Below are 15,244 nucleotides of genomic sequence, written 5' to 3'. Positions count from 1 at the left end.
GTTTTCAGGTATTGTTGGTTTACTGCATTTTTATCAAACTTAGGATATGTTAATTATGCATTTCCCCAATACATCAGATATGTTAATTATGCATTTCCCCAATACATCAGATATGTTAATTATGCATTTCCCCAATACATCATAAGACCCACTTGAAATAGATAATGCAGCATTTTATGTACTAAATTTTATTTGATCAACATAGGCTTTATTAACAGCATCATCATCATCATCTTGAGAGTTAGTTATTTTAATTATTATTTTATTCCTTGCATTAAAAACATCTGATATAGGTATAAAAGAAACAAGCATATTCAACAATTGATTTATTTGCTGCATCATTGAGATCCTCAGGAGGTTTTATGATTTTTTTTCTTTATGCATCATAAATATCATTTTTAAGTTAACCCATTTTCCATTTTAAAATTCAGCCTTATCTAAAGTTTCTTTATCAATTTTCTTGTTGTCTAATGCATTTATGTTGTTCTGTTCCTTTTATTTTGTAGTTCATAACTTGACATCTGTACTTTTTTTGCTGTTTGATTCAATATAAGTTTCAAGATTTGATTGCAAATTGTCAATTTCTTTGGTAAGAGATTATTACTTATTATGTCATTATTTAAAATTTATAATTTCTTGGTGTCTTCACTGATATATGAATCAATACTCAATTTTATACTATCAATGTTTTTATTTATAGTTTATTTGTAGCTCTTCAGTTCACTTTAATTTTTGATTATCTTCTCAATGTTAACTAAGTCATATTTTTTAGAGGTTGAATCCATATCATGCTCAGGATTTTTTACATTCTTCAATTGCTTATTATCAATATTAAAATTACTATTTTTATCTAAATTAAAACCTATACCAGTAGGACCTCTTTCACCTCTGCTACTTTTTCATTTAGATATAGTACCTAACTTACTTCAATAGCTCATTTATTATTATCTAAATTTATTCGATATTTCAATTTTTTTCTCATCAGTAACCTTTCCAACAAAAAAGAAATTATAGCATTTTTTTTAACTATACTGTTTTTTTTGTTTTTTTTTTTAACAAGTTCAGTAAATAATTTTATGAACTCTTCAAAAAAACTCTTCATATGAATTCCTCAACTCACAGAGAATTGCTGCAAAGTCAATTAGAACAAGGCCTAAAGAAATAGAAGAAATGGAAAGACTGCCTACTAAGCATATAGAATGAACACCAAACCAAAAAAAAAAAATCAGCAGCAAGCTTTCTCACAGTGAAAGCGAAAGCACTAGCTATATAAGAAGACCTTACAAATAAATCATCAAATCCTGCAGAACTGTCTCCTTTTAATGCTAGTAGTGGCTGGTTTAGTGGCTTCAAACACCGCTACTCTTTTCACAATGTTAAGCTCTCTGACAAAGCCACAAGTGCAGATGAGGAAGCTGCAAAGGCATTTCCGCCCGTGGTACAGGAAATCATTGAAGGCAGCGGCTACATATTGGATCAGATTTTCAATTTTGATGAAACAGGACTCTATTAGAAACACGTCTTCAAGGACCTAATCTCTAAGGCAGCAGTGCATGCCTTAGGATTTAAGGCCGCAAAAGATCGCTTAACTGTGATTTTGACGCCAATGCCTGCTGAGACTTGAAGTTAAAACCAGTAGTGGTTTATAACACTGCCAACCCATGAGCTTTAAGAGGAATTGTGAAATCAAGCTTCTTATAATTCTTGATAATGCACAAAGCCATCCTCAGACAGTTGAACTCTCTCTGCATACCAAAATCATCCTTTTACCTCTGAACACAACCTACCTCTCTACTACAGCCCCCTTGACCAGTGTGTGACAGCGGTATTTAAGGCAAACATTCAAGATGTTAATTGCTGCTACTGAAGGTGACAAGGCACAAACTGTTATAGGATTTTGGAAGAGGTTTAACATCAAAGTTGACATTGATATGCTTGTAGAAGCCTGGAATGATGTAACAAAAGACCTTTTTTTTTTTTTTTATAAAAATCCCAAACACGAAAGGTATCAAAACCTATAGTACTTAGTACCGTGCATAGGTTGAAGGAGAAGTATGGGGGAGAGGGATGCCAGAAATTATGACTGCTTGCATTGTTTGTGTGTGTGTGTGGGGCAGAAACTTCATTTAATTTGCGATTTTTGAAGCCTTTGCACCTTCAGAGCAACTAAAACAAATCAAAGCAAGTTGTGTTGCTCTTGCAAAAGAAGTAGGCTTCGAGGAAGTAGAAAATGAAGACTTGAAAGAGCTTCTAGAGTCTCACACTAAGGATCTATTTACTGAAGACTTGCAACAACTTGTTGCAGCCGGCTGAGTGGTATGTCAAGATGACGACAACGAAGTCCAGCAGGCTGCCCCATGAGAAATTAAAACAGCATAGTTATCATCTGCTTTAAGTGAGATTGAAAACACCTGCAATGGATTGAAGATAATGATTATAATGCTGAACATAGTAGGATAGTGGTTTGCCCTGAAGCCATTCAGCCCAGAATGGCTTCTGCCCTGAAGCCATTCATCTACAGTTTTCCCCTGAAACTCCAACCTTTTCCATTCTGTCTTTTTCTGCTCGAGTGGCTCCGCCTGTCTGCATAGCGTAGAGAAAGTAATCTGGCAACTTCCTTATTCATCCAACTTGAAATCTTCCTCATGGAATATTTTTCAATGGTATATAAGCATTCAAGGCTTTTGTGATTAATGTTTTAAAGGAATACCAGAATTCAATTGTATTCACTCTCTGGGAGATATCTACCGAGTTAATAGAGGTCATGTAGCACCTTAAGCTGTAGTAATTTCCTTTCCTGAAACTATAACCCATTCCTTTTCCTTTAACTACTGCTACTTCTCTCTTCATCGTCCACTGTAGAACTCTGTGATCACTTCTTCCTACTGATTCCTGTACTGTCAGCTTTATTATGTTATCTGGTTCACAGGTGATGAAACAGATGTATTTTCATTCTAGAGTCTAGAGCAGCGTTTCCCAACCGGGGTCCACAGAAACTTTGAGGGGGTCCACAAGAAAAAAATTGTATTTCGGGGGTCCATAATATGAGCTAAGGGGTTCATGATAAAATATTATAAATAAAATAATTTGTTAAATAAAAATAATAATAATAAAATAAACTAATGTCATAGAAAAGTCCAGAAATTCGCAGTTAGAAGATACTTATTTTCTGGAACCTTCTTTAGTTGACGCAAAAAAAAAATTTCTTTCCATAGAAAATTCTCGAAGAAGAAAACATCATTTAAGCACCAACTAATCTAGAAAGAGTCAGTCAGTTAGAGGCCGTCATTTCATTCTATAGTGAGTAATTGGCATCGTCGTGGTGAAATCTATTGTTTGTGTTATTGAACGTTATTGTTCTAGTGAACTATATTTCCATTAGTACCTACAAGCATTCATTTCAAACATTAAATATTTGAGGTTAATAATATTATTATTGTTTTCAGATTACACATGGCTGATGCAAATAAGAAAACAAGACAATCTTTGACTGAATATCTGTTGTATGGTTTTATTGAATCACCAGAGAATATCACAAAACCAATGTGTCTTATATGTATGACTGTGCTGTCTAATGATTGCATGAAGCCAAGTAAGCTTCGTCACCATTTGGAGACAAGGCACAGCGAAAAGAAAAATAAATCAGTGGAGTATTTCCGCAAACTACGAGACAATTTTCAAGGAAGAAACAAATTGTATCAGATTTTTAGTAAACAAGCAAGCAATAAAGAAAGCAGTTTATTAGCATCATATGAAATCAGCAAAATCTGGAAAGCCACATAGCATTGGTGAAACTGTCATCTTGCCTTCGATATCAGTTGTAATTTCAACAATGTTAAACAAAAATGCACGTGAAATTACCGATAACCTTCCTTTGAGCAATAACACAATATCCAGACGCATTGATGAAATGTCTGAAGATGTAGAAAATCAACTTATTGCTCAATTACAAGTGAAACAGTTTGCAATGCAACTCGATGAATCAACTTTGATGGGCAATGAAGCACTTTTATTGGCATATGTAAGATGTATGAATGATAATCAACTCAGAGAGGAAATGCTTTTTGCAAGATTCCTCAAAACAGATACTAAAGGTGAAACAATATTTAAGGAAGTCCAGTCTTATTTTAGAGAAAAAAATATTCCACTCGAAAATTTAATGGCTTGTGCTACTGATGGCGCTCCTTCCGTGGTCGGTAGGTACAGGGGGTTTATCACTCATTTAAAAAATGCATTGCACTGAGAAAGGGTGGTTTTGGTTTGGTTTCAGTTTCTTTTTTTTTTTGTTTCTTTTTTTTTTTATGCATGGGGAAGGATGGTTTCACAATAGATATGTGTAAGTTTGCCTTCAGCCAGTGGGTGACTAACTGTTGGAATAAACTTCCATCTGCTGTTGTGAAATTGGATAGTTTCAATAAATTCAAGAACTACACAAACTATTGCAGGTAAAGGGGATTTTTTTTTTTTTTTTTTTTTTTTGCTGATGCTGTATAAGCTTGCTTTCTTGCATTATTTGCTACCAGTAATACTAATTTCAGGCTTTTAACATGGATATCTCCAAAACATTCTGTGTATTATAAAAAACTGACAAAGAGCAAGAAAATCTCTACATGAAAGAAACTTATATTTACATAAAAGTTACATTTAAAATTTCATAATTTAACCTGACTTACCTGATCTGAAATGAAATCTCCAAATTTATCTAGTGCTAACACACAGAGAAGCCTTAATGCAATGTCTTCTAACCAAAGCTGATTTAGAAATTCAAGCTGTCAAAAGAAAATAATAAATAAATAAAACATTCATTTTGCATGAGTAGTGTGTGTGTGTGTGTGTGTGTGCGCAAATGCACAAACAGTAAAATAAAATGTGTACATAAATAACAGTAAAATCTCAATTAACCAGCATGATGCAGAACAGTATATTCAAGTTATATGAATTTTGCATCAATGCTGGCCACCATAGCTGAATTGTCAAGAGTGGTAGTGCTGTAGGCTCACACTCTTTGAGTAGACTGGGGTTCAAGCCCCTGACTGCTAAATATGGTTTATCTGCCAACCTGCACGAGCATGGTAGATTATGGTCCATTTCCCTCAACTTGAATCGCTGAGGAGGCTTCCACCCTGCAGTGGATAATGGCTGCAGTTCACCTTTGCCTTTTACTGTACAAAAAAAAAGCTTTAAAAAAATATTTCAGTAGCCAAACCATGAATTAATTTATTATTTAGCCTATAATTAAATACAGTAAACCCCTGCTATTCGCGGTATCTGTATTCGCGGTCGCTGATTTAATATAAAATGAAACCTAAAAAAATGTGAATTTTAAAGCGCCGTGAACATTTTCCGCCATAAAAAAACATGGGCGTGGCTAAAATTATCTTTCCCGGTCAAAACAGCGATCAGTGGGTGGGGGAGAGGGGTGACAAAATCCTGGTGTGGATGTTTCTCGCTAATCCTTGCTCAGTATGTGTTATGCGCTTGTCATGGAAGGTTTCGTCGTTTGCTTTTAATTTATATGCTTATAAATTGAATAAATTTATCAATTTATAAATTGATATGCTTACAAAAGTGATAAATCTACCGTTTTGCAGTGTAAAACAGACTTTTTCGAGTGTGTTAATGGAAGAAAGTGACTTTATTGTGGACAAGTTCTTTATAACCCGTACAAAAATATGGCTACGAATAACAAGGGAAATGTGAAATGGTCAAAGAAGGTGATGACATTAGCGAATAAAATTGAGTTATTAGACAAAATTTCTAATGGTAAAAGTGTCTCCTCAGTGGCAAAACATTATAAAATCAATGAGTCAATGGTACGATCAATAAAAAAATCGGAAGAAAAAATCCGCCGTAGTGTCCGTGAAAACGCGCTAATTGCTTCAAAAATTTGCTCTGTAACGCGTGATGCTAATTTAGAAAAAAACGGAAAAGGCTTTAAATCTGTGGATAGAAGACCGAACTCAAAATAAAATTCCGTTAAGTTCACTCATCATTCGTGAAAAGGCAAAACTCCTTTATCAACGCTTTAGCGAAACTGGTGATAGTTCTGGCGGGATAAGTTTTTTAGCTAGCAAAGGCGCTGGTTATGAAGACACAGTCATAATATGACTGTGTCTTCATAACCATAATATGACTGTGTCTTCATAACCATAATATGACTGTGCCTTCATAACCTTTATGAAGACACAGTCATAATATGACTGTGTCTTCATAAAAGACACAGTCATATTATGAAGGTACATATAATACATACATAGACAAAATTTTAGACTAGTTTTTCTTATATACTGTATTTCATACTTTGGAACGGAACCCCTTTATTACTATGGGAGCCATAACTCAGTATTCGCGGCATTTCTCAGGAACGTAACCCCCGTGAATAGTGGGGGTTTACTGTAATACTATTTATAACCAACATTGGTTATCTTTATCGTCAGCTGTGTAGTGAAAGAAAGCTCTTATCTTTTGTTGCCTCAGTCAAAAGAAGAGAAACAAGGAGGGTGACTCCCAACAGTCTCACTTATTTAACAATGCCATGTGGCCTTATGGTAATCATTACCATCAGTAGCACAAAAAAGTTATATTTTTGCCAGTAAATACAACTTCCCTCATTCAACACATGGATCAGGGTCTAATACAGACATTCAAAAAGTATTATCAACGTACAACATTTAGACATGATGAAATTCAGATGCTTCGGAAAGTGAAGATGCAATTAGAGAGCTTGTGGAAATGACCAGAACATTGGAATTAAATTTAGAGGAAAATGGCTTTATTGAATTGTTGCAAAGTCACAGAAGGGAATTAACCAATGAAGATTTAATGGAGCTTGATGACCATAAAAATGAAGATGACGTTTCAGAAGACATACAATAAGTTGAACCATCAAAACAATTTGATACCAAGGAAATGGCAAAATGCTTTAAAATGATCAATGGAGGACTACCTGGTTTAAAAGCTAAAGGATCCAGACACTGAACGGTTAGAAAAAGTGACTGGAATGGTGCATGATGCAATTGCATGCTACAAACTGATTTATGACGAGCTACAGTGTAGACATCATTGGACAAGTACTTCAAGACACCATCAAAATCTCAAGAGTCTGAGAACATATTAAATGATTGGTATAGAATGAGCATTTTCAGCTAAATTATATGTGTTTTTATATTTATGTACGAGTATATACTCGATAGGATATTGAATAAAGTTTTATTTCCACAAAGTTTTCATAAATAGAAGTTGATTTGCTTGAGCTTTCCTTTCAAACGAATATACAACTAAAAATAGGCAGGAGAAGGCAGATTACAAGAAATCTTTGGCAAAGGATGCAAAGACTTCTTTACTTATATAAACTCTAAAAGGAAGGGGATGAATCAGATTGGTCCACTTGATATCAATGGTTTGACTGTAGACGATCCAATAGCTCCCATACTAAATGAGTATTTTGCATCAACATTCACACATGAGGAGTTATTCAAAGAGGAGAGGAGAGGAGAGGGGGGCCAGATATTTATGAAACTAACAGGGAGCTAAGTGATTTTGTAATAACCGAGGGCAAGGTGGAGGAGAAACTGTTGAAGTTAAACATAAGGAAGGCACCTGGGTTCAATGGGATCTATCCAGTTATACTAAAGGAGGCAGCAAAGGGAGAAAGCAAACCCTAAGCCATAATTATGAAAGCTTCCTTAGACTCAGGAGAGGTCTCCATAGACAGGAAATGTGCAAATGTGTCCCCCAATTCACAAAGCGGGATGAAAGGGTGACACGGGTAATATGATCTGTTAGTTTAACTTCTGTTCCAGGGAAAATAATGGAGTCACTGGTTAAGGAAATGATGTAGGATCATCTAGAAAAGATTGCAGTTATAGTTCAGACACAGCATGGGTTTGTTAAGGGGAAGTCTTGTCTGACAAACCTGATTGAATACTATGGTGTTCAAAGGAATTGGATGCAAAGAATAATTTTGATATCATATACTTGAATTTTAGGAAAGCTTTTGACACTGTGAAACATGGAAGACTACTGTACAAATTGGAGCAGTATGGCATTAAGGGCAAGTTGCCAAAATAGATAAAAGGATGGCTGAGTGGGAGAAGGCAGAGTGGTTATCAATGGACACTGCTCTTCATGGACTGATGTTATTAGTGGAGTCCCCCAGGGTTCAGTGTTGGGCCCATTGTTGTTTTTGGTATTTATCAATGATATTGATGAAGGTACATCAGGGTTAAATGTAAGTTTGCTTATGATATGAAGGTTGGCAGGATTGTTAATGACAGTAATGATAGTCATCATCATCATCAGCCATTTTCAATCCACTGCAGGATGAAGGCCTCTCCAGCAACTTTCCAGTTCCTTCTGTTTTGAGCACTGGCCATCCATTTACTATTCAAAAACTCATGAATTTCATCTATCCATCTCCGCCTTTGTCTTCCAGGTTTTCTTCTAGCTCCTCTTGGGTACCATTCTGTTATTTTCTTAGTCCATCTGTCATCATGTCTTCGAGCTATGTGTCCTGCCCAAGACTATTTTAGTTCTTTAGTTTTGATAAGAATGTCCTTTACTTGAGTTTGCTGCCTAATCCATGTGTTTCTCTTCTTATCTAACAGTCTGATTCCCAATATAATTCATTCCATTCTTCGCTGTGTAGTTCTTAGCTTCTCTTCCATTCTTTTGGTGAGTGCCCAAGTTTCACTTCCATAAGTCATGGTGGGGAGTATACATTGATTCATTATTTTACGTTTCAGACAAACTGGGATATTGCTCTTCAGTATGTGACTATATTTCCTGAATGCTATACATCCAAAATTTATTCTTCTCTTGACTTCCAGCCATTTATCATTATTACAGCTAATAACTTGTCCCAGATAAGTATATGACTCCACCTTTTCAATTACTGCTCCTTCAATCATTATTTCCCTTTCCGTGGCATACTTGTTCATCATTACTTTTGTTTTAGCCATATTCATCTTTAGTCCAAAATCCTTACTAACTGTGCATAACTGATTAAAATTTTCCTCTAATTCTTTGGGATCGTGGCTTATGACCACAATGTCATCTGCAAATCGTAAATGGTTTAGGTACTCTCCGTTCACATTGACTCGTTTCTGCGACCAGTCTAATCTTCTGAAAGCTTCCTCAAGGGCAGCAGTAAACAGCTTCGGAGATATTGTGTCTCCTTGTCGAACTCCTTTCTCGATTTTAAATTTCCTACTGTCTTTGTCTAGTCTAATAAAGGATGTAGCACTCTCATATATTTTCTTCAAAATCATAATATATGGAGTATCTATGCCTTGTCTTTCCAGTGCCCGAAACATTGCCTTATGCTGTATGGAGTCAAATGCCTTTTCATAATCCACAAATGCCAGGCATAATGGTGTTTTGTATTCATTTGCTTTCTCCATTAGCTGTGATATTACGTGAAGGTGATCCATAGTTGAGAATCCTGTCCTAAAGCCAGCTTGCTCTTTCGGTTGATTCTCATCAAGTATTCTTTCTAATCTGTTAGTAATGACCCTTGTGAACAACTTGTAGATATGGGATAACAAGCTAATTGGTCTATAATTTCCAATTTCTGATTTATCTCCTTTCTTATGCAGCAAAACTATGATTGCATTATTCCACTGCTTAGGCATCGCACCTTTTTTAATGCACTTTGTGAAGAGCCTTGCCAGTTTTTGTGTTATGTCTCTACCTCCCAATTTTAACAACTCTACAGTAACTTCATCTTCCCCTGGGGCTTTCCGATTCTTCATTTTCTTCAATGCATGTTCTACCTCATCAGGAAGAATATCGGGTATGTCGTATGTGTTGCTACTTTGCAATCCATCTTCCCCACTGCTGGTATCATTCCCTCGCTCCTTGTATAATTCTCTATAGTAGTCTTCTGCTATTTGAATTATGCCTTCTCTGCTGTTTATAAGTACACCATCGCTATTCTTCAGTTTCAGTATCATTTGTCTTTCTGTATTACTGCTCATGGCTGCTGATTTAAATCCTTTGTTTTCCCTTAATGCTTGTTCTACTTTTCTTGTGTTAAATCTTCTTATGTCCTCTCTGAGTCTCTTTCTAATGGCTTTGCATAACTCAGTATACTCAATTTTCTCCCTGTCAGTGTTTTTCTTCATTTGTCGTCTTTGGTTCATCATGACAAGTGTTTCTTGACTAATTTTTTCTTCTTTGGATTTCTGTTTCCCTATAGGTTTCTTGGGCTTTATCACTTTCAAAAGTTGTAATATTCCTCGTCGATATCTTGGTCCTCAGCAGTCTGCAGAAGCTCATACTTGTTCTTAAGTTCCAGTACATACTGCTTTTTCTCCTCTTCTGTTATCTCAAAGACCTTTGTATTATTTACTCGAGTCAGTTTTTTCCTTTCCTTTCCTACATCTATATCAAGTGTACATCTTACCATTCTGTGATCACTTCCAACATTTACCTTATTCAGGACGGTAACATCAGTCACAATATATCTTCTGTTAGTGAGGATGAAGTCGATTTCATTAGTTGTTAATCCATTTGGACTCTTCCATGTCCACTTTCTGTTCACCCTTTTCTTGAAAAAAGTGTTCATTACTGACATTCCTTGAGATTCTGCAAATTCCACAAGTCTTTCACCTCTTTTATTTCTTTCACCAATTCCAAAATTTCCTATAGTTCCTCTTTCTGCGCTGTTTTGCCTTTTTCCAACCTTAGCATTGAAGTCCCCCATAATAATAGTGTAGTTGGTTTTCTGCTCATCTAGAAGACTCTCAATTTCAGTGTACATTTCTTCAACCTCTTCATCATCATGGCTCGATGTTGGTGCATAAATCATTATAATCTTTAGCTTGTACCTCTTAGAAATCTTGAGTATTAGTCTTGACACCCTTGGTGATGTACTTTTGAATTCCAAAATGTTGTTTTTAAAATCTTTATGGACCAGAAACCCAACTCCACCTTCACTCCTTTCACTGTTTCCATTGGTGTACAGCAGATTTCCACTTGATAAACTTATAAGTGATTCATTTCTTCTTCTTGTTTCAGCCAAACCGATGATATTCCAATTCACATTTTCTAATTCCTTTTCCAGCTCTAATATCCTGTCTTCACTGATGAGTGATCGTACGTTATAACAGGCCAAGTTCAATTTCCGTGCATGGCAGCCTGGTCGTACCCAGAGATTCTTAGCACCCTCTGCTTCCACTCTGATCTTCTCGCTGCCGTAAGAGGGAGAGTGAAAGCTGCTGGGGACTGAGGGCCATTTGTATTGTTGTGCTCTCATTGCTGGAGGGTTTGGTCTTTTCCTCTTCACGCTGACCAGACATCTTGAAGAGAACCACTCTACACGTTCGTTGCCACCTAAGTGACATAACAGGGCTTACCATCGAGAAGGTGTGCATGAGTGGATTTTAGGGAGGCAGGCCAACCGGACTTCTCCTAAATCTTCTGTAATAGAGAGATATTGGATCCATCAGTGTTTTAGGCTGAGTGTCTGATAACACACAGGATACCTGTTCCCCTCTAAGCCCCGTAATGATAGTACGTTACTGCAACAGGATCTGGGAAATTTGAGTAGATGGGCTGAGATGTGGCAACTGAAGTTTAACATTGAGAAATATAAAGTACTGCATATGGGTAGCAGTAGCCCTAGAGTAACGTATCAACTGGGTGGTACTACATTCAAGATTGTGGAGAGTGAAAAGGATCAGGGGGTAATTGTGCAGATATGAAGTTTTCTGAGCAGTGCAAAAAGGCTGCAAGAGTAGCTTGTGGTGTCTTGACAATGATATACAGGAATTTTGCTAGCAGGGATAATTAGATGATTGTCCCCTTGTAAAAAGCAAGTCAGGCCACACCTTGAGTACTGTATACATGTCTCGAGGCCTCATTTTAGGAAAGATGTAGAGCTGCTGTAAAGAGTACAAAGAAGGGCAACGAGATTGGTGAGTGAAACAACAGGTTGGTGTTACCAAGAATGGCTTAAGTTCTGCAAATTGCATCTTCTGAAGACTAGATACCAGCAAGGTGATCTAATTGAGGTGTATAATGTCTTGAATGGATTGAGCAAGCTCAATGCTCATGGGATTCTTCCTTTTGCTCAGAATACTCACCCGAGGGGGCTAAATTCATATTGATGAAAAATAATTGTAGAATAGATGTGGGAAAATTCGCCACAGCGGATGGTTGATAGTTGGAGCAAACTTGAATCTGTTGCAGTGGAGGTCGGCAACTTAAATAAGCTCAAGGCAGAACTAGACAAACATTTGGACTGAATGGATGGGTGAAATAAGCGGGAAGGGTGGTTTTTTTTTTTTTTTTTTTTGGCTGATGATATATAAGCTTTCTTTCTTGCATCATATGCCCTACTAATCCTAATAGATCGTATTTAAGCACTATTCGACTTATGCAGTTTTTCAACTTGCATGGCAATCACTGGAACGAATTAATCTCGTAAGTTGAGGACTTAATGTATAAGCATAAGTAAAAACAATCAATTACTTTTTCTTTGTTTCCCCCCCCCCCCCAATATTATGATTAAAGTTTGGAGTCTATCAAATTATGTAATACTGCTTGTGTTACAGGTTAACACTTATTCTACTAAGCAGCTAAACAGTTCCTGGCAGAGTTCAACAGCGTCATCTTGTATTTTCTCTCATTTGGCATACTTTCATCAGCAAGTGGACAATACCTACAACCATCATTCCTCAAATTCAATTTAGATGTCCTCAACTGTGAACTCTGAGCAAGAGGAAGAATACCACCAGTACTGAGCTCGCTCAATCCATTCAAAGCCAATGAATAGTTTCAATTTTGATAAATGACTGAAACTATCCAGTGGAATCTTAAAATTAATTTTTGATTAAGTCTTTAGCAAATTTTAAAGCCTTTTTCTGGGATTAATGACTTAGATTGAACTCTCATGTTTCTTCTCATGACAATCAAAAAAAAAAAAAAAAAATTCATTAATTTTGTCAAAATTCAATGATCTGCATCGTCTGTTTCTATTTTCAGGTAAATTCTACTTATAATCTTCAAGCATTTTCCTTTAAAGACCACAGTACTTGTATTTCATTTTTAATTCAATTATGTCTATTTATCTCTTTAAAAGTTAAAACTTTAAGCTGACACATTTTTTTTAACACTGCCGAGTATCAAACTGCAAATCAGTACACATGTATTAACAGTATTTTCCTCCTTTACAAAACAAATCAAAACAAAAACCTTACAGTTAAACCACAAAACAATTCTCTAATTGATCTCAGATGTAAACAATGCCTCAATTAGAAGTGTCCCCTGTTTGCTATAAGAAACTCAGTTTCAAAAGTTTATTCTTAGTGCATACAGTATCACCATTTATATTTTTGTGTCAAGGTACAATTATTTGTTGATGATAAAAAAGAGAAAACTAATGTACTTGGATTACAGTTTTTAGCATGAAATAGCCGTTTGTCTAAGATTTAAAAAAAAAAATAAAAAAAAAAACAGTTGCCAAAACACACACAGAATTAAATTAATTTTTTCAATGACAACAAAAATGCCTGTTTATTACAGGTGAAATTAACTTATTGGTGGTGGGGAATGAACTTGAGTGAATGCACTGTCTATTGTTTACATTGGACAGATTGGTGCTTAATGGATGGTGTTTGTAAGATGGAATTAGCAAGGAACTGATAAAAATCCACCACTTAACAGAGCATGATGCTAACAGAAAGCCACAAGACAGGATTATTCTATACGACATTGAAATTATTTTTTTCATCCACTTACTTTGTTACTGTGTCAAGTAGCTGATCAGACTAACAAATCCACAACCTGATATCACTGCATTCCTGTCAAGATGACTGTGCATGAGCCCAATCTGCAGGGACCCCCCCCCCCCCGAACCTAAAGACAATCTGATAATTATGAAGGTTTATTTATCTTCCTTGTGCTTCTTTCATAATTGGATAGATTCCCTCAGCTCCAGGTGGTGCCTCAATTACGTTTAGCTTCAACAGTTTCTCTTACAATTTCTCAAGTTATCACAAAATCATTCAGCTCCCAGTTAAAATTAGATATATGTCCAGTATCACTATTCATAAAAACATCATGCATAAGTGCAGATGTATAAGTATATATTTAATTTGTCCGCAACTTTGAACAGGATTGTCAGTGGGCCAATGTAGCTCATCCCTTTCCAACTAGCGTTAAAATAAACAAGCAAAGAATTTTCTTATTTTTCTTTGAATTATCATTATCCAAAGACTTCTTGTAATCTGCCTTAGGTTGCCTAACTCCCCCCAACTGATTCGATTGCAGTTCATACTTACTGTAGGCCTCTCGGGTCCCTTAAAAATTTATATCCAATGCATGCATTTTTCTTCTCTACCAGAAGTTTCATCAGTTTATAAATATCTATTTAGTTCTAAACCTCAATATCTCTTATTTGGTATAAAAACTTAGAAGCTACTATGATTACTTCCCTAAAAGCTTCCCATTTCAAATTAGCAGTTGGTAACATCAATCAGTTGGTCCCGTAAAAAAAAAAAAAAAAAAAATTTAAAACTGTTATTTACATTTTAAACTGTCATTAAAATAAGAATTTTAATGTTAATTAAAATGGGAATGAAGTGTACATCATCAGTATACTTCATTCTAAAGTATAAGCTAGTCATTCATTAAAAATGAAACTGCTAAAAATAAGATCTCTCGCACATACCTGATCAGATGCTAAACCACTGAACTTCCCAGCACCTTTCCCGTGTATCCTTACAATTTCTCTCAATGCAGTAGATGCTCCATGCCTGACCTCCCATGAAAGATTAAAGAGATCCTGAGAGAGCTCATCACAGAAAGATTCAAAGGGCCATTCTTTAGCCTGTGAAAATAATATCATTGCAGAAATTATAATCAGAATTAAAATTTCATATACAAATATATACTGTCTTTATATATGATGCAGGGAATTTTATTCACATATGTACAATAGACTATTCAAAAGTAATAAAGAATGTCTGTGCAGAATAATGTTATATATATATATCTATATATACAGTCAATTCCAGTTATTTGGTTCACATCGGGACTAGTGCATTTTGGCCCGATTAAGCGGCTGCCCCAATTATCCGAAGTTTCACGTAAATAGTTAAAAATACAATGTACCCCCCCCCTTTTACAATTAGTTCACTGTACAATCAAAGCACGTTACGGCGAACTCCCATAGTAAAGTACCATTCACTATACGATGTGTAGTAAGCACCAGTCATTGTGATCACGTTTGTGAATTGAA

The 15,244-nt window shown here is 35.8% G+C and overlaps 1 protein-coding gene across 4 annotated transcripts in view; it reads right to left on the bottom strand.

The window, feature by feature from the left end:
* The window catches only part of LOC150075060 (TATA-binding protein-associated factor 172-like), a 934,682-nt gene that overhangs the window by 757,894 nt on the left and 161,544 nt on the right, over nucleotides 1-15,244 (bottom strand). For all 4 annotated transcript variants that reach the window (XM_090388242.1, XM_090388245.1, XM_090388243.1 and 1 more), the window contains exons 8-9: nucleotides 14,675-14,833; nucleotides 4,674-4,769 (exon numbers count right to left, since the gene is read on the bottom strand). In XM_090388242.1, coding sequence (XP_090244368.1) covers nucleotides 4,674-4,769; nucleotides 14,675-14,833 — 255 coding nt within the window. The remainder of the gene's footprint in view (nucleotides 1-4,673; nucleotides 4,770-14,674; nucleotides 14,834-15,244) is intronic.

Source organism: Mastigoproctus giganteus, chromosome 14 (genome assembly GCF_048544385.1).
Source record: "Mastigoproctus giganteus isolate SK-2022 chromosome 14, ASM4854438v1, whole genome shotgun sequence".
Classification (NCBI taxonomy): Eukaryota; Metazoa; Arthropoda; class Arachnida; order Uropygi; family Thelyphonidae; genus Mastigoproctus; species Mastigoproctus giganteus.
Note: the sequence above shows the minus strand (reverse complement) of the source record. Positions and strands in the feature narration are given on the sequence as shown.